General features: G+C 43.3%; 1 protein-coding gene across 1 annotated transcript in view; it reads left to right on the top strand.

Moving 5' to 3' along the window:
• Window positions 1–25,543, top strand: part of LOC8034812 (F-box/WD repeat-containing protein 8) — a 58,556-nt gene extending 33,013 nt beyond the window's left edge. Inside the window, exons 7-11 of the mRNA XM_029968459.4 lie at window positions 7,287–7,505; window positions 12,357–12,484; window positions 14,141–14,314; window positions 20,409–20,516; window positions 25,073–25,543. Coding sequence (XP_029824319.2) covers window positions 7,287–7,505; window positions 12,357–12,484; window positions 14,141–14,314; window positions 20,409–20,516; window positions 25,073–25,223 — 780 coding nt within the window. The 3' untranslated portion in view covers window positions 25,224–25,543. The remainder of the gene's footprint in view (window positions 1–7,286; window positions 7,506–12,356; window positions 12,485–14,140; window positions 14,315–20,408; window positions 20,517–25,072) is intronic.
• Window positions 25,544–26,199: the final 656 nt, after the last annotated feature.

Below are 26,199 nucleotides of genomic sequence, written 5' to 3'. Positions count from 1 at the left end.
AGCCAAGGAAACGCACTTCATGGCAGTGGTCTGTCTATATCGGCCGGCCCTGGCCAGGAAAATGCGAGCTCCAGCCAAGGGAGTGCACATCCTGGCAGTGGTCTGTCTATATCGGCCGGCCCTGGCCGGGAAAATGCAAGCTCCAGCCAAGGAAGCCCTTTCCTGGCTGTAGCATGGAAACCTTGGGCCAGAAAATACAATGAAGTGCCAGGCTGGCGGGCGATCGTATTCCTTGGACGATGCTGGGCCAGCTTACTACAATCAAGCACCAATATTGGCCCAAGCTGGCCCTAGAAAGTGTGCTACCTGGGTGTTTGTCGCTCTAGTGGGAGTTGGGCATAAGTGCTATCTACAGTGCAACCCACTTATAACGAAAATGAGAAAACCCGAAATTTCAATCATTATAACCGTTTACCATTGTATCTGGACTAGAAATTGATCATTTCCAGTCTAAAAACTCTAGAAACTGATCGTTATAAGCAGTAGATCGTTATATGTGGTATCGTTATAAATTGGTTGCACTGTATGGCATGAAATACAGTATTTGAAGTGCAGTCGTTTAAAATTATTTAGACTACATTAAACCATTGTTTTGGGGAGTAAAGAAGCTTTATTTTTATTAATTTCCACAATATACAGTGAGGGGGAAGCTGGGTGCATAGGTCGCATGGCATCAATATTTCCACTAAGCGGGTAAACAAAAGTGGCGCATAGATAGCGTGACATTAATTTTCCTGCTGGATTTAGTGGGGAAATTATATTGATGTGTCTCCTGTCATAGGGTCACGTGACGTCAATTCCACCGTCAAATCTAGCAGACAAACTGAAAGTCATGCGACGTTGATTTCCCCCCCAAATATAGCGGGGAAACTGAATTGGCGTATAGGTCACGCTTTGTCCAGTAACATTACATCAATTTTTGCTGCTAAATTTAGCTGGGAAACTTAATTGTTGTATCGTAGATCAGTGGTTCTCAACCATTCATGTTGCGCAGACCCCTTGTGCATTGGAAAAGATGACCCCGTTCGTAATGAGGTGAAGGGAGATGTTTAGGTTAATTATGATAATGATTTAATAAAGGGATATAACTAAGGGCTAGTGTGAAGTAGACTTCTCTCATTGAGATAGACACAAGAAATCTCACACGAATATTGGAACATTCTTCTCGATTTGAAAAATAGACAACTTTTATTGCCAGGGTTGTCTGATGAGACGGGGCTTTGCGGGCCCCTAGAATGCTTTTGGGGACCCTTTGGGGTACGCAGACCCCCATTTGAGAACTATTGTCGTAGATCACACGATGTCAGGTCACGTGACATTAACTGATGTCACATTACTTAAATTTCAGTTTAATTTTCCCGCTATATTTAACGGGAAATACATGGCTGGTTGGACGAACAAGATTTTGGGATTGAGAGTTTCGTTAAAAAGCATTTCATGCTTAAAAACTCTCTGTTTGGCACACTGTACAATTTGATAAAAATTGAATAAAAATCCCAAAATACAACCAAGCATAAAACACATGCTATGACACAATATACAATTCAATCAAATATATATGCATTTAACAATTTACAAATAAATAATTTAAATGCATTTTAACCTAAGGACCAAGTCGGGATACACGCCACATGCGGCGTGTCTTCTGAGTTAAGAAACGCCGATAAATACACAGCCGGTGCAGCTCAAAACACGCTGCGCACATTCCACGTTTCATGACTTTACCCGGAGGTTCAAGATAAGATTTTTCTTTTATTTATTCTTTAAGCTTTCTTTTATTTTTCATTTATTGTGCTGAAATTTAATATACTGATGTATTTCTTAGTGGTGATTTCAGATATGCAATTAGTTTTCAGATAGCTTCTCTAGATCCTGAGTTATCAATAAATTTGTAATTTTAATCGGGGCCTCCTTACGTTTTGTTACCCTAAAATTCATCAGAATATATAAGAAATATTTGTAGAATTTGTGCAACTTGGTTGCAAGTGTTTTTTTACTAATGTAATACTGTCGAGACCGGTTATAACAAAGTCAATGGGAATCGGAAATCACTTCGCTATATCCGCTATTTTGTTATAAGTGACTTCAGTTAACGAAGTGCAAAAGACAATGGGAAATCGTGATCGCTTTGCAGTAGCCGCTGTTTTGTTATAACAGACTTCGTTATGACCGATCTTGACAGTATCAATAAATCAGGCTTAAAATAGCATCACCGCACAAAACTTGCCTAGATGAATGCAATTCTATAAAAATTTGATATATTCTGAAGAATTTTACGCTAATGACCCACAAGGAGGACCTAATTAAGATTTAAAATTTAGTGATAACTCAGGGTCTAGTAAAGCAATCTGGAAACTAATTGCATATTTGAAATCGCCACTGAGAAATACACCAGTATACTAAATTTCAACACGGTAAAATTGCTTCTCATGATGAGCTTTACTTAGTGAATGGTTAGGGCACAAACGAGCTGCTGTTGGTTAAACATTTGACTAAAAATCCAACAATTTGGGTTTTTGGAAAACACTCCCAAAGTAAACAATAAAAAAAAAGTTTCGTTTTTATTCTAGAGGAGGTCACTGCTTCTCAGTTCTACTGTAAAGGTTGCTTTGTTGTACTGCTTGTGGCACGGGATTCCCCATTTCTTTCTCTCTCTCGTCTCTAGTGTTTTGTGTAGGATTTGATGCCTATATATAGGCCCTTTCGTTGTCGAATAAATTTCAGCTGTGTTTGAGGCTGTGTTTGTCCGTCCCTTCTTGTCCCAATCTTGGGGTTTTTAGTCAAATGTTTAGCTCTACTTACTTTTTTCCTATTCTCTTTTTTCTATCACGTGTAACGATGCAATTGTCCTCCCGAATATTAAAAAATTTGGGACTCTGGAGTCATTTGGCCATTAAAGGGGCACTACAGACGATTATGTGGTCATCTGTTGTTGATTAAGGATGCCGCAGACTTTTTTCTAACCAAAGTTTCAATGATTGAATCAAGCGGTTCAAAAGGTTAGAAAGATTTCAAATTTTCTAACTTTCTATATTGAAAAATTTGATGGAAGTCGAATTTTTGCACTTGTTAAACTAAGAAGTTCGACACATTTTAAACTTTGCATGTTCAGAAATGCAATGTTTTTCAAACCTTCGAACTTATTACACTAAAAAATATGATCCTTTTCGAACTTTAAAACTTATTACGCTGCAAAATTTGATGCTTGTCGAGCTTTTGAACTTGACAGACTAAAAAATTCAATGATTTTCATACTTTCGAACTTCTTGCACTAAAAAGTTTGAACTTTTGAACTTCCTACACTAAGAAATTCGATAATTTTCTAACTTTCAAACTTATTTACCTAGAGAATTAGAAAATTTTCCAACTTTGTTCGATGAACTTCAAACTTTTATTCTAAAAAACCGGCGGATATGGTTGCATTTGGATTCAACCAGTGAAGTACATTTGTAATTTTTTTCTTGAATTTTTACATGCGGTGTTGCATTCTTTGCAAAAGACAATGCCATTTGTTTCAATGTTCTAGCATGCTTATTATTAAAGAAATAAATTCCCAAACGAGCGAGTAAGGACGACGGGTTTTTGACAATTGTCGTTTCTGCCATGTTTGAAGCACGCTACTATAGCCGAGGTTATTTATGTTAGAGAGAGATGGTAAACTTTTTAAGAATGATCTTTGTATAGCCTAGGTAAGTGTCGTCTTAAGATATCATTATTTTTGTTCAAGACGAGTTTCGAAGAAATGACCAAACATGTATCTACGGGTAATTATGCCCTAAGCTTGCTAATTTTTTTTTGTCTAAATTGTTTGAGTTATCGCATTTAAATTAACACCACATACAGTACATGTCATTGCTATCTGCAGAATTCAAAATAATGTATTTATTGTTTTTTCACAATGAGGAATAAATTAATTCATGGGGAAAGATTTCTAATATTGTTCAAGTTCGGCACGTCATTAAAAAAAAAGCCATTTTTAACTTTTTTTTTTCCGCGTCACGTTTCTGGGACATATTTTTTTTAGCCTGTACACATTTTGGTAGGAGAAACTCGTTTCAAAGTTCTGAGCCTCTGAATATGCAAGAATACAACACTTCCAACGAGTTCTGGATAGTTTTTTTTCTCTTTCTTTCCAGCTTTTTATCCCTGCATTTATTGTTATGTTTTTTTTTTGTTCTTTTTTTTACCAATGGGACAGTTATTTATGTCGAAAAGGCATAGCTTGGAACTTCCGAACCACTAAGCATGTTACAAGTAGTGCCTTCTGACAACGAGTTTCCGACAATGACCATCTACGCTATCTTTAATACAGAGAAGAGCGACAGCAGCTATACGTATACATAAAAAATTTCAGATTAAAATAAGCTCGACCGCACCCTCTTTCCCCTTATTGTTTTCTTTAACAGTCCGAAATACCTAGAGAAAGGGGAGGGTGGGCTGGAGCCCCCCCCCCCCTCCTCCCTCCCCCTTTTTTTCTTGTTTTTCTTCTTCTGTTTGGTAGAACGCTCCTTGACCTCAAGTTGTGTCGATTTTCGTGCTTTTTGCTCGGCGTTTCCTTTGTCCCGAAAAATAAGCCTCCAGAACAATTACAAACTAAACTTACTATATGCCAGCGTCACTCGGGCGGTGTTTGATCGGAGTATTACCAGCGTGCAAGGGGTGGGAGGCAGTTTGCCAGACCGCTTCAAGGTTTTTCTGAGCCTCAACCTCCCGCTTGCCCCTGGCCGTTTCAAACTAGATGAGTATCGTAAAACAGTGTGTTTGTGTGATCACTACTGCATGTGCACGTTAAACACACCCCCGGGCTGGCGGTCACAATTACTGATCTATGGTCACACGTCAGTCTGCACTGGCAAATATTCCAGCACATCCGGACACTTAACGTCTTATTAAATTGCCTGACCAACTTCGCGCAGTGTAAATAACACATCCAAACTTTTCTAAACCTGATTTCGTAAAAACCCGTGAGGCGTGAAAACATTATTTGTAACTGAAACTGTGGAGGAACATGAAAACCGGACCTCGAACTTTGCGAACTTGGACTTGAAAGAAATTCAAAATCTTCTGTTTTTTCGTTCGAATTTAGCCCTAAAAGAAAATTGAAACCTTCAAGCTTTTCAAACTTCGTGTAATTTTTTTTCTCGAAATCTTAATATTTTTCGAATTTTGTCTATAAAAATTTGAAATGTTTGAATTTTTCGAATTTCAGATCCAAAGAAATTTGAAATCTTCGAGTTTTTCGAACTTCAGATTCAAAGAAATTTGAATTTTTCAAACTTCAGATCCCAAGAAATTTAAAATTTTCGAATCTCACAATTTACAAGTTAAGAAAGTTCGAACTCTTCTAATTTCTTGAACCTGAAGTAAAAGAACATTCGAAATATTCGAACCCGAACTTTAGAAACTTTGAAAGTTTCAAACTTTTCGAATTCGAAACTCCACGGTGTTCGAAAGTTGCAACCTTTTCGAATTCGAACCTCGGTACAGTTCAAAGATATTTAAATCTTTCAAATTCGAACCTCAGTTTGGTTAGAAAATATTGAAACCTTTCAAATTCAAACCTAGGGTGGTTTGCGACATCCCTATTTTTGATCATTACTGATTCTACGGGCCCTAGGCATCCTAAAAATTAAAAAATTACAATCACGCAATGCCAATTTCCTTATCAAAAACGTGATGTAAGGTCGGGATGCACCACTATTTGAGTAAATATTTTCTCTCGGGAAAGGTGGGGCATGTCCCACCAGCGGTGTTAGCGCGGTGGCGATGGGCGCTCGTCGGCCAAACGCAAGCCGCCTCTCTCGATTAGCCAGCTTGCGATTGAGAGGCAACTTGCGATTGTCTGAAGAGCGCCCATCGTCACCGCGCTGACACCGCTGGTGGGGTATGCCCCGCCTTTTCTGAGCAGGAATATCCGCTCAGAAAAGGGAGTGTCCCAACCTTTCATTGTGTTTTTGATAAAGAAATCAGCATCGCATGATTGCAATTTTTGAATTTTTAAGATGCTTAGGGCCTGTACTGTCACTTATGACCAAGAGCAGACAATGGCAGAAATCTCTTTAGTTCCCCTTTAAGTATATAAAAACTATCTCTTACACCTACAAAAAAACAAAAATTTAGCAGTCCTGCGTTAATCTGCAGTGGAGCGATAGCTGGGACACGTCACGGCGAAGTGGTTGGGCATCAGCGTCGCATTCACGCACTGTGGGACAGTGCCTGAACAAAAGTGTTCGGAACAAAATAAACACCTGTTTTGCTTCGAACGCTTTTTTTTTTTTTTGCCCTGGAGTGTGCGAAAGTGTGTCTCCTGGCACGAGCTCTTCACATTGACGGTGCTACAACATTATTTTGTTATAGACTATTTTTTTTTCTAGAGAGCATGTGCAGTGGGTATTGGGTACTATAAAAACCCTAAGCTTAGAGCGGGCTATTAACAACGTGGCGTGGTTCAGCGATAACACCTCCCCTTTGCACGTGGCGGACCCAGGTTCGATTTTTGCAAGTTTGGGTACCCCCGTCTTAGAGGACGAAAAAACACACCTGCAAATGGAGCATGAAGCACACTCACTTGTTTTCAATATGGGAGTTAGGGTGCCACCTTGGGCTTTCTTTGATAATTTAAATCGTCAAGTGTGAATGAGACATTGCTCAATTGTATTACAGACTGCACCTGGCATTCATTCAGTATACCTTTAGATGACCGAATCCTGCATCTCCGAGTGTTTTAATGCTTCACGGTCTATTGTGGGCAGGGATACATAAAAAAAAAAGGGAAACCCACGAAGGAGTATTTCTGTTCTTGTGTAACGTTGGAGAGAATGACGTGCTTGTTTGTACATTTTAGTTTTCCCCAAATATCTTACTCTCAGATTTTAAATTCTGCTAACAGTACTATACAACATTCTTTCTTGTCGTTTGATACTTCGAATGAACTGTGCCGATAAAAACCAGTTATAAAAAAACACCGGGGCTAGGAAGATGACACGACATACACAAGTATGAGCTTACTCATGTACATTGTGTCGTCTTCATAGTCTTGGCGTTGTTTATTGCCAATCCTTTGCAGCAAAGCTCATCTTAGCACAAAAAAACAACCAACTAGCCCAATCCCAAGCATTGTTGTCGTCCGATACTTCTCACAAAGGTGTGAAAATTGTGGAGCGTGGGAGGGTCTCCGAGAAGCGAGAAGCATAATTTTAAACAACTTTGCGTAATTCTCTGCGCAATTCGAGCTCAGTATCTAAAGAAGGAATACCTCCCAAATCTGTTGCCTTTTGCTTTGCCAGGTTTCTCACGTCAGGCTCGTACCCTCACGAACGGGAGCCCGTCACCCGTGCATCGTTTCTGCAGCAGACGACGCCGTGCGGCTACATGCGGGCGACTGCTTTGAGGCAGATGGAGTCACTCTTCACCACACGATAGGCGCCACCGTCACTTGCGTGGATGCCACGGAGGGCGTGGTGGCGCTGGGAGTCACCGACCGAACGGCCGTTCACGTGTTTCAGGTGATGCAGCAACCCTGCGCGTCCCTTTGTCTCGTGTTACTTGCCGTGTTGAGTAAACGGCAATGCTAAAAAATGTGCTGTCTTAATTTTCATAGTTTTTGCATTTTTGCACTCTAAGTTGGGCGCTCTACCATAATATCGTGAGTCATCGCCCACCCCCCTGCCGCCTGAAATTCCTAAAAGAAGTTGGGTAAGCCATGTCTCGGTGGGTAAAAAAAAAATCGGAAAAAAATGGCCATTTCTTTTGCATATCTAGCGCGACTGCAGAAGAGATACATTAAACTCAAAACTCGATTTAGTTCTATTGTTTTATACAAAAAATGCTTATTAAAGAATGTTTTACTATCGCAAAGTCTGTTGTTGCATACGCGCCATGAACACTGCCAATCGGCATACGACGCAAACGTTTGTTCCGTGAAAGCATGTTACACTGCTATGTTCTCCTCGTTAGAGTTAAAAAAAAAAAGTACACAAAAAAATAGAAAAAACAGTCAGCCTTTCTGCTCTCATGAAGAAGGAAGACTAGCGGAGCTGTGCTCAATACACTGCCGCTACGCGCACGCGCCCGTTTCCCGCTTCTTCTCGTCCGACACGCCGCCGATCGTGGATACGTCTCCGGCGAACCAGAGTCGATTGCACACAGCGCACGTGACGCCAAACGGGTTCTGCACAAACCACGAACTCCCTCCGAAACCTCGCCGTCGCACTTGGGAACTGTTCAGCCGGCGTGGAGTGCAGTCGCCACCGGGCCTTGCCCTTGCGCTTGGCCTCCGTGACACGATCGTCATCCGTGGCGTTGGCCCGCCGGCGCCCTTTACATTGCTGTTTCTGTTCTTGGCAGCGGCTTTGCAGGCGAGCGATGTGCTCTTTGGCAAGGGAATCTGAAGCGCTGGACGCAGTGGAAGTTCAGGCGACAGCGGCTTTGCGTCGGTTGCGGACCCATTCGCGCTGCTGCGTACGTCGCCGCTTGTTCCGCAGCCTGTCTCCTTTCCCCGAAAGGGCGCACGGCCGACCCATCATGAGTCCAAACCGAGACTGATAAGAGCGTAGGAGCGTAGGAAACAGCACAGTGGGAAACAGCGCGTAAAACAGACAAGGATGAAGAAACAAACGTGACGAGCGCTGCGCTCGTTACGTGTGCTTCTTCTTCGTCGTCGTCGTCTGTTTTTCACGCTGTTTCCTACGATGAATTCCCACCAATGTGCCAAACTATCAATCCTTCTATAATAGCTGGAAAGGTTGCCGCCATCTACGAGCGACAGCGGAAACCATACTGGTTGTGTGCTTGCCGCCGTCGCTTATAGATGGCGGTAGCTGTCCAGGTAGGTCTGTGTCGACATACCGGACACGATCCTGGGGAACCAGCTCCGCTGTAAAAATTAACAAGGTGCAACAAGCGAGCAAGCGGACCAACGGAGAGTGATGCTGGGAAAGCCGGCAATAGCGTTGGCAAATACCTTGGCATCGGGCCAAGTCGGGTGCCTTGTTATTCGCAAGCTCTTGCGCAACTTTCTTGTTTGGGAGGCGGCGTTGCTGCGTGACATGGACGGCACCACGAACACGAAGCTCGAAATGGGACGATCTACAAACGCCTGTGTGCGGCGTTTCAGCAAACCTTTATCTACCCGTTGGCTTTGTATAAACATTGCAAAATCGCCGTCGCGGCGTGCCCGGAGGAGAAGCGGGTTCGCGGCGACCTCACTTCGGCGGAGATAGACTTTGACCTTACACTCCGCGGTTACATTCCAGGATATGGGGCGTTCACTTGCCTCGCGATCCCTGAATGGGTTGCTGCGTTTGTTATCTTTCCGACAGTTTTTTTTTTTTTTTTGTCGGAACGATTTTTTTGTGAGCAAAACAAACTTTCATTTTGTTATCTCCATTGTTTTCTCTTTGCACGGATACACTACGACTTCGAGGTCGCTCATTGAGAAAATGCGTGAACATAAAGAGGTGTCTTTGTCTCCTTCGTTTTACTTTGTCACGGACGTCCTCCAACTGTAAGGTCCGCGGCCACGTCATTTGGGTTGGATGAATGTTCGTGGAGTCAGCGGTGGTGTATTTGAAGGAGCGGGCAATGACTCTGTATTCCTTTAATGCGAAAGCATTAACTGTCTCATGGAGCGAGCCGACGTCATCAGTTTGAAGCACAAAAACGGCACCTTAAATCCTTTCTCCGAGTGTAGCCAGCTCCCAGCTATGAAACCACGCGAAAAGCCTAGACACGGCCACTAGCTTCCCTGACCCGAAAGGAGTGAAGTAAAGCTGATGATTTTTCGGCTTCAGTCCCATTGGCTGGCGCGCGTCGACGAGGCTCCCATTGGCCGCTGTGTGCCAGTTTTAATGATCGCTCACCTGATGGCACTGCGTGTCCGCGAGGCCGCGGCTCCACCTTTTCACACCCACGGTCAGTGCACCGTACGCCGCAGACGAAAGAAGGGAACGAAGAGCGGCGTGCATGCTTTCGCATCCACAGCTCATGACAAGTGCTTAGGTGTACCTCGAGCATTTTGGAAATCGATATTGGCCCAAAAAGTGTGGTGGGTGATGACCCGGGATATCTCAGTAGTTGTCCCTTACTCCTGTTTTCTTACCCCTTTTGATTTCACCTTATTGAACTTCGTGTTAATCTTGATCTGTATATTCACTGTTTATGTGCATGTTCTTTTGTTGTGCGTGTGGGATCAGGAGTTCGATAGCAGAATGAAGCAGAAATAGAATTTTCAGATAGCCCGACGCAAGCACAATGATATAAATCTCGTTGTTATATGAGTGATGTGAATATGGCGAAAACCTCTACCTAGTATTTCATAAAGCGGCGAAGAGGGATCCACCCAAACTCGCAAGGTGATTATAATCTTATTTGGTGGGTGTTTTCTCATTAAATTAGTGGGCGCTCTATTTGCCCTGAGCCTCTTTGAGGTTGGCATAAAAAAGAGCTCGGGTGCACGCATGCTGTATGTTTCGGAACGTTTATGTTTTCAGCGAAATTTACACTCGTCTTTGATCGCACGTTGCAATCAAGGGTTGCTAATGATGGCCTGGGAGCGCCTTTCTTCCTTATTTTATCCCAACAAACTCAGCATTTAGAGGGTAGCCAAGAACGGTTAGTGTAGCATCTGAGTGGTTGCTCAGCAATTCTTGCGTAAATCTGTAGCTCATAATAAACTAAAATTGTTCTTTTTGAACCATACCCTATGGATAATGGCTGGAAGCCGCTTACTACTTTACCAAGCAGATGGCGGATATCAACCTAACTCGGAACAAGTCTTGACTTTTTTGAAGGGGCAAGGATCAACTGACAAGGTGGCTACTCTTATGCAGTGGTGTAGGCAGAGTTGAGGGGACAAACGCTGCCCATTCTTCTCAAATTTTTTTCTGTGACTGCCGTCGCATTGAGAGATGAACTGACGCAATATGTTTCTTAAGTTATGAATGTCGAGGAATAATTCTAAACAGTATTTACTGAAAGTACAAAAATTGTTGCATTGCCCCTAAAGTGTCTTTTCAGTTTAAGCACTGTCCTAGCAGATCTGAGCCACCCTCGATGCATAACTATAAATCAAACAGTCCCTAGTGTGTGCATAAATGTTAATGAGGTCCGTAAGCTTTGGCACCGCCTCATCGCACTGACGCCGAGACTGGGAAGCGTCCCTCGGGCGTTGTTCCAAGTAGAGGTGGGTTCCCTGAGATAGGAGAGTTAGAGAATCCCTGACTTGCGCTATTAGGCAGGAGATCGAACTATAGGGGGCATTCTGACCCGTTTGTTTCCCCACACCTCGGTGTTTACTCAACACAAGGCCTGTGCACATGCCCACAGGCCCTATGGACATGTCCATGTCATCTTCTACAATACAGCGCGGGGCACAGTGTAATGTAAAGAATACTAACAATCGACGAAGTGACGTTAAGTGCCGGATCTATCCCGAAAGCAGTCGTCAGAGAATGCGAGCTTGAACCACTTGGGCTTTTGTGCTGAGCTGGGCGCAGTATATGCTGCATTGTTCATGCAGGCCAGAGTGGTAACAAAAGAGCCCCTCCTCTCCCTCATTGGAGAACACGAACTCCAGCTGAACGTTGACGCCGCGTTCGGTTGTGTCAGCCGAGCGCTGAGTTATTGTATTTGTTGTCCCCATTTGTGTAGTTGTAAAGTTAACCGCTGGGGGTGTCGTGGTCAGTCTTCCTCCCCAATATCAAAAGGGAAGGAGGAGATAGTTGTATCAGCCGAGCGTCGGTTACTTTCTGACGGTTTCTCGGACCTGTGGTGATCTACTACGACTGATTTGATTGTTGTTGCCAGTGTGTTTCATTCAATGTTTAGTTGGCAGCCAGCACTTGTCCTGTTCAGTTTCGTATTGTTTGTCTTCATTTTTCAATAATAAAAAAAAAGTAAAAGTAAAAATGAAAAAATAAATACATATATATATATACTAGTGAAAAGTCACTACTAACTTTACCAAATTGTTTTTCTTAGTGCATCAAAGACAAAGTCGACATAGACTGATACGGTTCCATTGAACCTTTAATATGCACATGTACAGGTCCATGGCTTTTCCATGGCTTTAATTGCTGCGAATATGAAATGTCACTAAAATATTGTTTTCTTTTGTTTATTTTGTCAAACATTGAAATGCGTTCTCGCCACATTACTTTGTCCCACACACAACCCTTTTCGGCTTACTTAAAAATTAAGCCCTAAAACTAAAAACAAAAAGAAGATGTAAAAAATTGTGTTGTATCAATAGATTGTAATCATATCTTGCGCTGCTTTGCCTTTTTGATGATGAACCAACTAACCCACGTTACCACCTCGATTCCCTTTTCTTTTCTCGTCCGGCTAACGTGAGTCAGGTGCCCCTCTATGCGACGGAGAGTGCGAATCTGCTGGGGACGCTCACTAGCCACACGAGCTCCGTCCTGTGCGTCAACGTGTCTGGCTGCCCGGACAACCTGGTCCTCACGGGAAGCTGCGACAAGAAGTAAGCCTCTCGCGCCAGAATGCTCTCGTAACCGGAATTCCTCGCTTTACAGTCGACACACGCACTCCTTTCGAACGAGACTCGCAAGTGCATACTATTCCGCGGGGCATGTGCGGAGCTGGACATTCTGATTTGCAGAAGGAACTGAGCAAACTAAGGAACCTAGATAGTAGTTTCATTTGATTTGCCTGTACACCTCCTGCACCGGTGCAGAAAAAAGGTAGGTGCACTTCTTGTATGTGTATTGAGATACGACTGGAAGTGGCATACTGCCCTACACTTTTCTACAACGGTGCAGGGGGGGCAGGTAAATCGAACGAAGCTAGAGTTTGTTCTGTAAAACCGGGTCTGCGTTGAACTCTGGGCACAAGAAACGGCATGCCCGGTATCGCGGGGCGGACGCAATATTTGTGAGAGACTGTCCTCTCTGCTTCGTCGCCGGGTGGTCTCCTGGTTCCCTACCGTTTCGTGAAATTTCGTTTCGTGGTCATCTTTTCATGCACACGCATTTCATGAAAACACGTTTTGTCGACACAAATGTTTCATCGACACTCGCTACGCGAATTGCAAGCTGTAGGGACATTCTGTCGCGCATGTATCACGGGGATGCGTGTTAACCCATCCGGCCACCCCACTTACGCCGCTTCGCGGTGACAGTCTACGCGGCTCATTCAAAAAATGGTAACCCACCCGTACACGCCGCTTCGTGGCAACAGTCTGATGCAGCTTATTACAAAAAAAAAAAAAAAAGAAACTAATCTGAGCTGTTGATGAAACAATTTGTCGATGAAACAGCCTGTTGAAACATTGTGTTGATGAAATCATCTGTCAATGAAACAAAAAAAAAGTCTTCCTCAAGTCGAGTGTGTTGACAATAGCGGTTGAGCAATCGCATTTTGAACGCCTTATCTTGTTTACCTTTTTCTTTCGCCGTTTTTGCTTTGCCCGTTTTTGCTGCCTGAATTTAGTGAGGTTTCTTTTTTGTTGCTTGCTTACCTTTATTTTATGGATCAAGAGCTTTTTTATGCAGCTCGCTTTTTTCATTCTCTCATTTTTTAAATTATTTCCGTGTTTTGTTGCTGGCACTGTGTGGAGGTCGTGGCAGGCGTAAACGATCGCAAACACCGTCGCACAAACATGGCGGTGTTTGTGATCTTCACCATCTAAGCTGTACTGTATTTAGCGGCTCTTAGAGGCTCCATTTGGTAAAATCCCGTTTGTCGCGGCCTTCGGTATTAGCAGAGACGCGTTGAAATTTCAACTGGGAGCTAAAGTTAAACTTATTTTTGTATATCAAATTATCAGTATATCAAACTATTTTACGATCCCCTTTGAATTCAATATGTCCTGGTTTGACTGCATATTTTTATAAATTTTACGCATAATTCTTTCACCGTGAGCTGGAAACAAGTCAAACAACGTTATAAGCAACTATTTCTCGTAAGTAGTGCATAGATCTCGTGAATTCCGCAAAACCTTTGGTGTAGTTATACGCAGGGTGGAGGCGTTCCGGGTTTAACCAGTAGACAGCACCGGCGTGCCGCCGGTTACGAGGACTCGGCAGAGTCGGGTGCAAATGTGCAGACCAGCTTTTACGGTGCAAAGGGACGAGGTCACGGTGCTGCATCTGACTCGGAGCTCGTGTTCTCGCAACAGTGCCCGCATCTTCGACGTACGCACGCTGCAGTGCGAGGTGCGCATCAGTGCCCACGGCCTGGGGGTGACCCAGGTGCAGATGGACGAGCACAGCCTGGTGACTGGGGGCCAGGACGGCCTAGTGTGCGTCTGGGACCTCCGCTCCAAGGCCAAACTCTGGGAGATGTTCTGCAGGTGTGCCACCCCAGACCTCCTCCCTTCTTGGCGCCGGAGGCAGAGGACACTCACTAGGAGAGGAGGTGGTTCTCAAACTTTTTATACTTGAGGACCCCTTCAGGTTTTGATATTGATGCAATAATGCGAGGCAGGAGTCTGCAGACCTTGTAAGTAGTAATGCATATACTAGTAACTGTTTCCCCCTGGCTAAGCATTGATGCATATGGGCAGCTCAGATCTGCAAAAAGTAGAGCACTGGGAAAGCACTTCACTTAGGGGCAGGGATGGTTGAGAAAATCTGGAAGCATGGGTATGCTGTGGGGAATCCTTGTGTTCCTAAAAATTCAGTTGGAGTACCCACACTATAGCATGATATTATGTCATAAAATGCATCATTTATTAAAAGATCGCCAATATTTTAATTCTGGTATAAAGTACACACACTGCAATTAACTGAGGAGTGCAGTATCCGACAAATGTAATGTTCTTAATGACTGTGGCACATTCTTTTGATGCAATTCTCGACGATATTACGCCATAATTGCGACTCAGTTTCGTCAGTGATGTGTCGAATCTCTTTGAGTCCGGGAATTGTTTGTATAGTTTGTTGGCATAGACACGAGATTTTGCAAACCTCGAAAGAAAGAAGTCGCACGGCGCGGCCAATTCTTTCCTCTGTTGCAAGGGGTTATACGGCCTGCAAATTTTTCACAACGGGAAGAGTGTGCCAATAGAGACGTGGGAGACATTTGTGGGATATTGCGTTCCACATTTAATCCTAGTGTATGTACTTCATTCTAATATATAAATATCTGCAGTTTTTGAATAAATGGTACATTTTTATTACAAAACAAAATCTTGCGCTCTTACACTGGGACACACTATACGGCCTGCAAGTTTGTCTGCTCTTTGCACACCACATGCTTTTGCTTCCCCCCAACCTCAACCAATGACGGTGTGCGCTTGGCTGCATCATCATCGCGGATTTCCTGCGCATTCTTTATGTCGCCCTCTGATTGGTATGCTTCTCCTAGCGTACGGTTGTGCGAAAGACGCATTTTGGTACACTTGCTCGCCGTATATTGAGTACAAGCAAGAAGGTGTACAGTCTCTACTTTTTTCGATTTTTCATGTGTCCCAGACAGGATCTACACTCGGGGACAACTTTCTGTGGCAATGGAGAGAATGCTAGAGATGGGGAGGGGGAGGCAAGGCAGAGGTAACGGCCTTGTGTCATAGCACCCAGTAGTTGTGGACGTTTTTGGTTTCAGTTTGAGTTTGGGTTTTTGCATGACTAACATGCGTTTGGTACAGTTAATCTTTTCATATGCTGAACCGTGATCGCCAAGCATGTAAGCATATCTGCGTCCCTTTCCTAGCATTTCACCTATTTCTGGACATAAGCCAACGCTTTGACTGGAGCTCTTGAACCGACTTACGAGGAAATTACACCATGGTCGATCTCCATAAATTTCATTTGTCTTGCGACCGGCGCAGATATACGGCGTCAATTTAGGAAATGCCGGGAACTCATCAGCGCTGCAGTGTTTTGAGGTCATTGATACATAAACTCTTCTGGTGCTGAAAAAGGATAGTGCTGGTGCTGAAAAATTGATGCGGGGGTGCAACATACTGAAATAGGAGCACGCACACACTGTGGCTGGCTTTAGGGGTGGTCGGTTGTGCTCCCCAACTTGGAACACACATAGCGAAAGCTCCCGCTGCAGAACCCAGGGATCCTGGGCTCGGTCCCGACCCCTGCTTATTTACTCCGGTGAGCTTGCTAACCAGCCGGTATATGGAAACCATGTAGAGTTCCAGTTCGCTCTGTCTCACTTGTCCATACATGTTGCACACTGCTTGCTTGGTTTGTTTTGACAACTCTTGGTTGAAACAGCGTGAAAATCCTACGGGGCAAGCTCACAGAAGGTATTGGCGATACACTACATCGATGATACCAAACGACGCACACGAGAAAGACGCCATGTTTGTTTTGCAGGGAACAGAAAACCTGCGGCAAACTTATGCGAAGAAAACTCGAAAGAGTTAAAAAAGAAATGATAAAAGTTTGGGATATCCTGGCTAATATTATAGTAGCATTCTGAAATTGAAGCTAAAAAGAACAGTTTTATATTTTTAATTGATTAAATTACACCCAGCAAATTATAAGGCAAAATTCTTACTTGTCGCATTGCATGAAAAAGCTATGTCATTGTGCCCGAAAGATGGCCATAAAAATATGTCATCGAGCACATGCCAGTCATTCGAATGCTCAAGGACGCCACCGTCCTTGACGTTGTCCTTTAGATTGTCCTAGACGTTGTCCTAGGCGTCGTCCTTGAGGTCATCCCAGAGTTCGTCCTAGATGTCGTCCTTGAGGTCGTCCTAGAGGTCGTCCTAGACGTCGTTCTTGATTCAACCTAGAGGTTGTCCTCGATGTTGTCCTCTAGGTGTCGTTCTCAACGTTGTCCTAGATGTCGTTTTTAAGGTTGTCCTAGAGGTCGTCCTAGAAATCGTCCTAGACGTCATCCTTGAGGTTGTCCGAGAGGTCTTCCTAGGCGTCGTCCTAGACTTCATCCTCGACGCCGTCCTAGAGGTCGTCCTAGATGCCATACTTGGCGTCAGTTACTTGGATATCATCCTTGACGTCATCCTATACGTCGTCCTAAACTTTAACACCTGTAGAAACATTACTCGAAAACATTCCTCCAGTGGAACTGTAATGCTTCCGCCTTCCTACATGTAAACAGTCTTGAGTGTCCTCCTGTAATATTTTTGGTTGAACTACAGTGAAACCCGTTTAGAACGAACCCACGTACAATGAATTATTGTCGATATCGAACTCCCGAAAAATTGAAATAAAATTGCATGTACAAAGTATGTTTTATAACGAACAACGTATTGGCTATATCAAACTTTTTCCCCCCGGGAAGGCTTCCAAAAATGTGAAAACAATTGTCTTCTAGCCTGTCCCGTCCCCCAAAAAAGAAGTAGGAAAGAAAGAAAATTTCAAAAGCTCAAGTTGCGAACAAAATTGAGCGAAGAGAAGTAACTCAGGAGGAAAGAAAGCTAAAAAATACACTCTGCATGCACGCACAAAAAAAAAAAAGCTTTTCATCCCGAAGCGTTTGCCCACGAAGAGAAGCGATTCAAGAAGGGAGATAAGCTACAAAAACAAACTGCGCACTCATGCAAAAAAAAATATTTAGCTTTTTGTTACGAGACGGAAGTGAAGAGATGAGGAAGAAAGAGAAGCTCTCGTCTTACAACGAACTCATCGTGGAAGTTTGTTGTAAATGTTTTTTTTGCTATATCAAACTACTTGCTATATCGAACTGATCGTAGTGTTTCCTGCTATTCGTTATAAATGGGTTAGACTGTATATTCAGCTGCGCAGTGAAACAGAGTGCTTCAGCTCTCTAGCTTTGGCTAAGAAAGAACTAGAAGAAAAATGTAGACTGAATGCACTTAAAAATATTTTTCAACAAGAAAACATTTGATGTGGAGGGGGGGAGGAGCATTTTAAGCTGAAAATGACGTTGTATGTCAGCCTTTTGAATTGAACAGCTTGCATCACATACAGTAGTTTTGTTTGCACCTCTGGGGCTTTAACTATTTGTGATCTCTTTGGACAGTGACTATTCTTGTAATGGTGAGCTTCAGTCACATTTTTCCCCTTGAAATATTTTGTGGTAGAATTTTGCATGCATACAAAAGGATAACAATACTACAGTCGCCGACCGATTTTTCGCATGCTGTAAATTCAGACTTGTTTGCTACTTGGACTTAATTGAGGGACTGTGATGTACCTGGTAGCAATAGTACATATTGTTGACCAATTTTTCGAACAGCCTGAAGTTCTAAAGTTTGATTTTTCCGATTTGATAGACCGAAGAAAGGGTTGTAACGGTCCTGAAGGCCTGAAGGGCTTTGTCCGTTTTCTTCTGTTTTCTGACTGTTCCGCGTGGTTTGCGTGGTTCTACGTATTTCATGTGTTTTGCAGTTGCATCCCTTCCTTTCTTTGCTTACCACTTGTCACGTGAGCTGCTGTTTTTGATTTCTGTTCATTTAGTCTTGAGTGATACAGATAGGTGGTGTAGACAGCATGCTACCATCTGCTCATGCATTGCTGCAAAATGTAAAGAAGCGCTGACGGTATTCTACAATGATTCTGGAGAAGAAAACACTAACAAAGTTAATTGAGAGAGGGCATATGCTAGGCTACATAGCTAAGGAATTCAAGTTCTGAAAGCAAACGCTGAAGTGGAGAGTGCCAATATCTAGCCAAAAGCTGCATTAAATTTTTTAATTTAGGAAAGAACGATAAAGACGTTATAAAACCTTCTTTTTAGTAGCCCACTACAAGTTAGTTAAACTTTGCATAAATGTAATTAAGATATTGCAATTTTAAATAGATACCAGCAATCTACGTGTCTAGATATCGGCACTCTATGTGTCCTCAAAATAATACATAATTTTTTAAAGTTATTATCAGAAGATTCTAAGTACTAAGAACTGAATCCACAAACTGTGAAGACAACCCAAAGGTTCAAGACAAGAAAATTGCATTTGAAAGTTCAAAAGATGTGTACTCCTCAAATATTGGCTGCAAGTACAGGAAATATGGCAAGAACATAAGCCCTGTATTTACTCGAGTAATAGCTGCACTGTTTATAAAGAAAACCTGAAGGTTCACTTTTCCGCGGAGCATGCAGATTGCCAATCACCGCGATCGACAGCATGATTCCAGCTGTTTAGAGGAGAGAGATAATCTTTTTGCACAAAGTTACCATCTGTGAAGATTGCCTCTAGTGGACACCGTACCGGCGTGCAGTCGTGTATCACTACTGTGTGATTGACGTTAAAGACCCCAGGCTAGTGGTTGTACTGCACTGGCTAAATTGCTCATCTACAGCTGGGAGACTCGTCGCCTGTCGAAGCAGACTAAGTTCTAGGCTGTATAAACGTAAACACAGCCCCTCTATTGGACAGTCGTGTTCTCGATCTAATTATTCACTATGTTATTTATGCGCAATGCAATGATTGACTGTATATGTGTTCTGTGGGAAAGTAGACGCAAGGGTCTTGTTCATAAATAGTGCGGCTATTATTTGAGTAAATACGATATACCAAAAAATACCGCGGAAGCGCTCACTCCGTTCAAGCGCCTATTTTTAACATTTCCCAAAGTTGGGGATCCTGCGAATTATATGTTTAGCACCCGATTTGACCACACAAGTGCCTATATCTAGATTAATCCAGTTTTCAGTAAAGTGGGGGGTGCGCTCACCTGATATTTTACGATAGTTGTTCAGGAAACATCCAGAGTTGATAAAACCATCCCACAGTGTATGCTGTGGCTTTTATGGCCCCTCTTGCACCATGTGCCGTCTGTCATCAGTTACAGTAGCTGTTCTCCCCATTTCAGTCATCACGAGGTTTTGGTTGGCAGTTTTTGCGGCAGCAGCATGAACTTCTTGCTAGTGAATGTCTCATGGTGCATTAGTGCTAGCAGGCTGATAATTGCGCAGTAGCGCCGAAGCTTACTGCTTTCAAGTTGACGGGAAAACTTGCACGAGCTTCTGCCATCGTAGCTTTGCTTTGTACTTATACGTAGATCCCCATCTCGTACGCCATGTTTTGACGAAAACGTCGAAAGAAAAACCCACTCGGGTTGCTTGCTCTTCTCAGTGTCGTCTGAGGGACGACGAAAAACCCTTGCGCTTCCCAGCCAACTCACGGACGCATAGAGAATCTGCACTCGTGGCAAGCGGGACAGGTCGCACCGCTCACAAGTGTCGTCAGCACGCCGACGTCACATATCGCTGAACTTGCAGAGCCATAGCCACTTGTTCCGTATTTGTTTTCAATGTTTTCAGCGTTGTTCCGCTCACTTTGCCGTCGCATTCTTGAAGCTTGTGCTTGCTTCTGAAGTTCCAAGCGGGAAAATAGCATGTATCACAAATCAAATCGAAGAAACTTAGAAAGCGCTGTTTTCCCGAGTGGCACTTGCTCGGAGACCGATTCCCTCAATTAATTGGCCCAAGTCCAAAAATGGTTGCATTGTCTTTGTAAGCGAGGTTGACTCGGTTGTGGTGCTCCGGCGATGCAGGCACCCTGTGCGGCACCTGAAGGCCAACGCAACCACCCTGGTGACGGCCCACCTGCCACAGGAGCTCTTCCCTGAGCCCGAGGACGGAAACGTCGTGGTGCACGCCAGGTGAGAGCGCACAAAGCACGGGTGAACGCCCGCTCGAGCGGGCGTTCACCCGTAAGTGCAAAGCATTTTCAAGGAAATCCTTTGCACTTACGCGTCCAAGGCTCGGTTTGGTAACCAGCGAAGCAGGCGGCACGCATCTGATATTATACCTACTTTAGCCATGCATACGAGAGGTGATGCGCCAAACAAGTGTGATACGATATGCTAGCATCTGAAGGAGAGATACAGTCACAGTTGAATGTAAGGGCACAAACGAGCTCGTTTAGATTGATTGTGACATAAACCTTGAGACTGCAGGCCGAAAACGACGAGAAAACTGAAAGGTCTCGAACACAGCTAAATTTTTTATTTCCGAAACATGCTTATATGGTCACCTTCACAAAAAAAAAAAAGAGAGTGAGAAGCCAATGCACGTTTTTGCCACAAGTAAACAGTAAATGCAGCGACCCAACAAAAACATGAAAGTTAGGCATGTGCGAATAGAAGATTTTGGGTCCGAGTCGAATTCAAGGCGAATAGGGATTTTGGTCGAATAATTTCAAATCGAACAGTTTGAATAGTACAAGCAACAAATACCACAAATACGTTTAAACGATAGTTTTATATTTTCCCGTATTAGGTATTAGAAGTACTGTAATTGTTAATTTCAAGTGTACTGAGTTCGGAAGTACGAAATGGTCAAAATGGTCGGAAGCTTGCGCCACCTGCCCGGAATTCCAAGCCAGAGTAAGTCAAACCCGTTTATATCGAACTCGCAAAAAAACATCTGCCAGTTCGTATAGCTGGTAATTTGATATGGAAAGTTTTAATGAATTTGACCCTCAAAAATCCACTTTCTGCTGAAATATTACCCAATGAAGTAGTCTTGCATCATCTGCTGCTTTTTCTTCATTTCATCCGCGATAACGATATTTTTCTGCGCTATCGACGGACTCCGAAATACCGAGGCCGCTGCCTTCTATATTTTCGCATTAGCGCCGAACTATGCCGAGAGCACGGCGCACGTCCGAGCAGGAGCACCTTCTCCTGCAGAGCGCCGTTTTGCTCTGCAAGTTGGCTTTCCCCTACAACAGGTGGCTGTGTTGGGGGAAGCCAACTAGCAAAAAAGCTAACTTTTTTTTTTTTTTTTCGGGCGGTTGCGTCAATTGCTTTGAAGAAAAAATAATATTTTCTTTTGCGGACGGAGCGGGGAGAGGGAGCATTGAGCACCCTCTGTCCGCTCCCTCCGCAAAAGCTATTTCTTTTCTTCCCTGCAATCAACGCGACCGCCCGAAAAAAAAAAAAAAAAAAAAAAAAAAAAAAAAGAAGCCAGCGTGTTTTGCAAGCTGGCTTTCCCCCAATGCGGCCGCGCGCGTTGGGGAAAAGCCAGCTTGCAGAGCAAAACGGCGCTCTTGGCAGTTCGATATATCGGTAGCGGCTGCTATTCTTGTTCGATGCAACCATAGTTTTTGCTATATATTTTCACTGTAACATTACTCTGCACAAATATTTCTCGATACAAGGAATAATTCGATGTAAACAGGTTCGATATAGTTGGGTTTGACTATTTAAAAGGTTGAATAGTCCTATATTGTCGAATAATTTGATATTGTCGAATAATTCGATATTGTTGAATACTTAAATTCGATTCGAAGCGAATGCCGGATAGAACAGAATTCGATTGGCTATTCGTAATAACCGAATATTCGCCCGTCCCTAACGAAAGTATGTCGTTGACCTTTGCCAACCAAACACAAGACCCTCCTTGTGTACTCATACTTCTATGTCCTGTAACACAGAGTGGATTACAACCAAACACATCACCCTAGCATCAAAAAACACAACCAACACTTGAACCCCCAAAGAATGAAACAGTGACTCGCCAAGAACACAAAAGACGTTGCGACTCCCACCTTCTTCCTTAGTCTGAATCATTGCTTACAGAACACTATCATTCTCCCCTTGTGCTGGTAATACTAAGACTGGTAAACCAAAGTGAATCATAGAAAACACGTCACTCTAGCTTTTCGGAAACACAAACACAGGACTCACAAGGTCACCATTTTTCAGACCCCTAGAAACCATCTCAGTTCAGGACCTCAGCAAAACGAAGGTTTATTAATTAACATAGTTTTTATGGTTTAAGATTGTCAATGACCCTTTAATCAAGTGCTTGTAGTCATTCTTCTCCCGTAACTCCACTGAGGTTAAACTCTACAGTGGCACACAGTTGTTACATTCGGCAACATATTTGAATAGTTCAGAGTTGTCCGATATAACGTAGTCCTTTGTTAGCTTCCAAGGTTAATGGTGTCTGAAAGGATACATTTGGCATTAAGTTTTATTATGAAACACCACAAGGTGGGTCTTCCCCTTCGGCTGGTCGTAAATGAAAATTGTGCATGGCAAAAAACGGTGTCATCCTTTCTACAGAATGCTCTAACTAATGTGGATACCACCACTCCTTTGTATTTGCGATGCTCCTATGATATAGTGAGTGACAACCATTTTATGAAAAGTGCTGTACGTTTTGTTTGTTATACATAAAGGATTTATACTACTCACTTAATTGAACCCAAGATTTACTTGCTAGGGTTAACAGTTTTTCTGGAAGATCATTTGGTCACATTTAAAGCTCAGTCGGGTATATCAGTTCCCGAGTTTCTTAGGATCTTGGAGGTGTACTTAACCTCAACGGTTGTACAGTATGATGGTTGTAATTTTATCCAGCAGCAAGGTGTGTGCATTGGGCCAGCGGTAGCCCCAGCTCTTTCTGAGATCTATCTAAGGTTTCTGGATTTGAAGCTCTTTGATTATGTTAAGGAGAGTTCCCCTAATGAAGTATTGGCGAAGAGGTATGTAGGCAATATTTTGGTATGTACTACGAACGTCTCTCTAGCAGATTGTCTAGAGAAATCGGTTTTTGAGATGGATCTCGAGCTAAAGTTGTCTTTAAAAAGTTTGGAAGGTGCTTACTTATAGTATCTTGATCTTCAACTTAAAACTGGTTCAGGTCTTTGCTGGGAGATGGAGAATCTGCAGCAAAATCTCTTCTTCCATTCACTAGCTGTCACTCAAAGCTTGTGAAGGTGGGCTTAATTTGGAATCTAGTCAATGCAGCAGTAAAAACGTCTTGTTTCCATTCGATAAGTAAATATATTCATTGTCTTATGGAATGAAAGAAATCAATTGACAGCTAGACAGTGCACTGTTGGTAGCTCTGTCAGATAAAGAGGTTTGTTTTTTGCGAGCAAATATGAATAGTGGTGTGTGAACCGTTTCAACTCCGAAGATTGTGGGGTGTCTGATAGATAATTAGGTGTTTGTTAATGTAATCAGTGTCGGCTAAGGTGTTTTCTTTTTGTTATTTTAATTAATAAAACATTAGTTGCTAGAACAGCTTCGTCCTGTCTTGTTTGTTGTCTTCACTCCTTCTTCGTCGTTTGAGCGGTTTTCATCACGTATAACGTTTACCAACTCGCCCAATTGGCTACCTTACAGAAGACTAGTTCTTATACAGGTCACGAATAACAACGGTGACACTGTGCAGCTCTGAAGGTCATGGGTGGCTCACCGTGGAAGGACACTATCACACAAAGGCAACGTGTAGAAACACCAGTGGGAACAGCTAGAAAACGTGCATGTCCATGGAAGAAAGAAACTCCGATATCTTACTGACCGTCCTATCCTGTTTACAAACGTTAACAAAAGCTTCAAAGAGAATTTCAGGCACCGCGTTGTTGCGCATGCACTTTTGGATTTTTCGCATTTAGTGTTGCTTTTTAGATTTAAGGCAGACTTTATTAAGCTTTCAAACTTTTTCCTCTTCTTAAAGTTTATGAAGTTTTCAGTTAGACTTTTTCTGCCTAGAAAGTATACCACAGAAAAAAACTCGGCAGCAATTATTAATTTAGGAGCAATATACCCAATGAGCTTAATAAATATTACAAAAAGGGACATTTTCTTTTTTACAAAACTGATGAATAAAATGATAGGTTGATATATGTTACACATGATCCAACAGCCTCCATGTAAAAAGAAGAAAAAAAAATTTGTGAGCTTTTCTCCGCGCATGTTCAATGGCTGGTGAGCTTTTCTCCGTATCCGTCGATTTTGTGGTGAGCTTTTCTCCGGGATTCTTAACTTGCAGCCACCGTTCGTCAATTATGATGTTATATCACGTAAAAGTATGTACAAAAGTATGTAGGTTGTGCAGTAGCAGAGGCTCGGTCGCATGTTATAAAAGTTTCATGGTTTTCATTGACTAAGGACGGCAAGAGCCATTTCCTCCGTGCGTGCCGATTGGCTGCGACGGCGGAGAAATTTTTTCTGCTTGGGAAAATTCGGCCCCGGCCCGATTGTTCCCGCTGGCAAATATTCCGTCGCTGGCGAGGGGATTCCCCCTCCCGGTGGATTCGCCACTTGCAGATTCGCCTGCGAATTCGCAAGTGTGAACGAGCCATTTCATAACGTTGCACATTATTGGCTGGAATGTAATGTGGGTAAAAGAAAGGAGCGATGGGTTTTACGAGTGTAAATAAGTTAATTGTGCTCTTTTCCTCCTTGTGTGAAACCAGGCAGAGGGGATCGATCCGCGTGTACGACTTCACAGCCAATCAGCACACTTCGGGGATCCCTTCCATCTGTCTGTCGTCCTACGACGAGCCCGCCGGCTACAACTACAACGTCCGCCTGGCGGTGCCCTACGACGACATCGTGGAGATCTAGTCGTCTGGACCGGGGGGAGGGCGGGGTGCTAAAGACGGGAGCAGAGCGCAGTAAATCACAATAAGCTTCGGCATCGGTGGTACCGAGGTCAAGAATGAGAAGGTTGTTGCTGTTAATTTGACTTTCGTTACCGCAAGGGCTTCATGAGGGCCAAATGGTGCAAGGACTTTATGAATATTTTGTACTTTGTGTCTGCATAAAAGGATGGGAATGAAACTATTAGAAAGCATGTAAAGGGCTCATGGTGTCTTCATAAAGCTGGAGTATGTAAGTGAAAGAAATGACCCGAGAGAGCAACAGAAAGCGGTAAAAGGGAGCGGACAGTATGTTAGACGTGTCCATTTTGCTGCACCAAGCTCAGGTTGTTTGAGTCCTTGTCAACTTCATTTTTTGTTTATATAACATGATTTCCCGTGTTTTCCTCCTAAGTAAAGCTGGAAACAATCTAGGAACAGACATTACAAGTAATGTTTTTGCCACTTCTTTTTGTATATTAAGCCAGCGAATTAGGCCCACCAGGACCACCAATGTTCGCATCCATGCCCTGCCGTTCCAAAGCGGCCAAAATGCTGGGAAGTAAACATTTTTTTCTTGATTATCATATTAACTCCATGATCTGGACTATACTCTATACCACTTGTTGTGCACAGCATTACCAAAGGGTGCGAGAGCGTAATCCAAGTATTTCAGGAGGGGGAAAGGAGGAACTCCCCTTTAACCCGGACCCTCTTTCGTACGTCCCAGACACTGCTTTGTCCCCCTCGGAGATCGGCCCACCACTCGAAACTTGGTGCAAAAGTGGCTTTTCTCTCCCTCCCACCTGTGGCTTAAAGCGCACTGTGCACAACTAGTGAGATAGGGTATGGATTCCCTTTTTGCGTGGATGAAGTTGGTGATCGTGGGCCTTACATTGGCTAGCTTTGAGCTACCGAGTCAGTCCAACCAGTGGCGTCACTGGAAGGGGGAGGGGGGGGTT

The sequence above is a fragment of the Ixodes scapularis genome, unplaced genomic scaffold, assembly GCF_016920785.2.
Source record: "Ixodes scapularis isolate PalLabHiFi unplaced genomic scaffold, ASM1692078v2 PGA_scaffold0__279_contigs__length_252992795, whole genome shotgun sequence".
Lineage (NCBI taxonomy): Eukaryota > Metazoa > Arthropoda > Arachnida > Ixodida > Ixodidae > Ixodes > Ixodes scapularis.
Note: the sequence above shows the minus strand (reverse complement) of the source record. Positions and strands in the feature narration are given on the sequence as shown.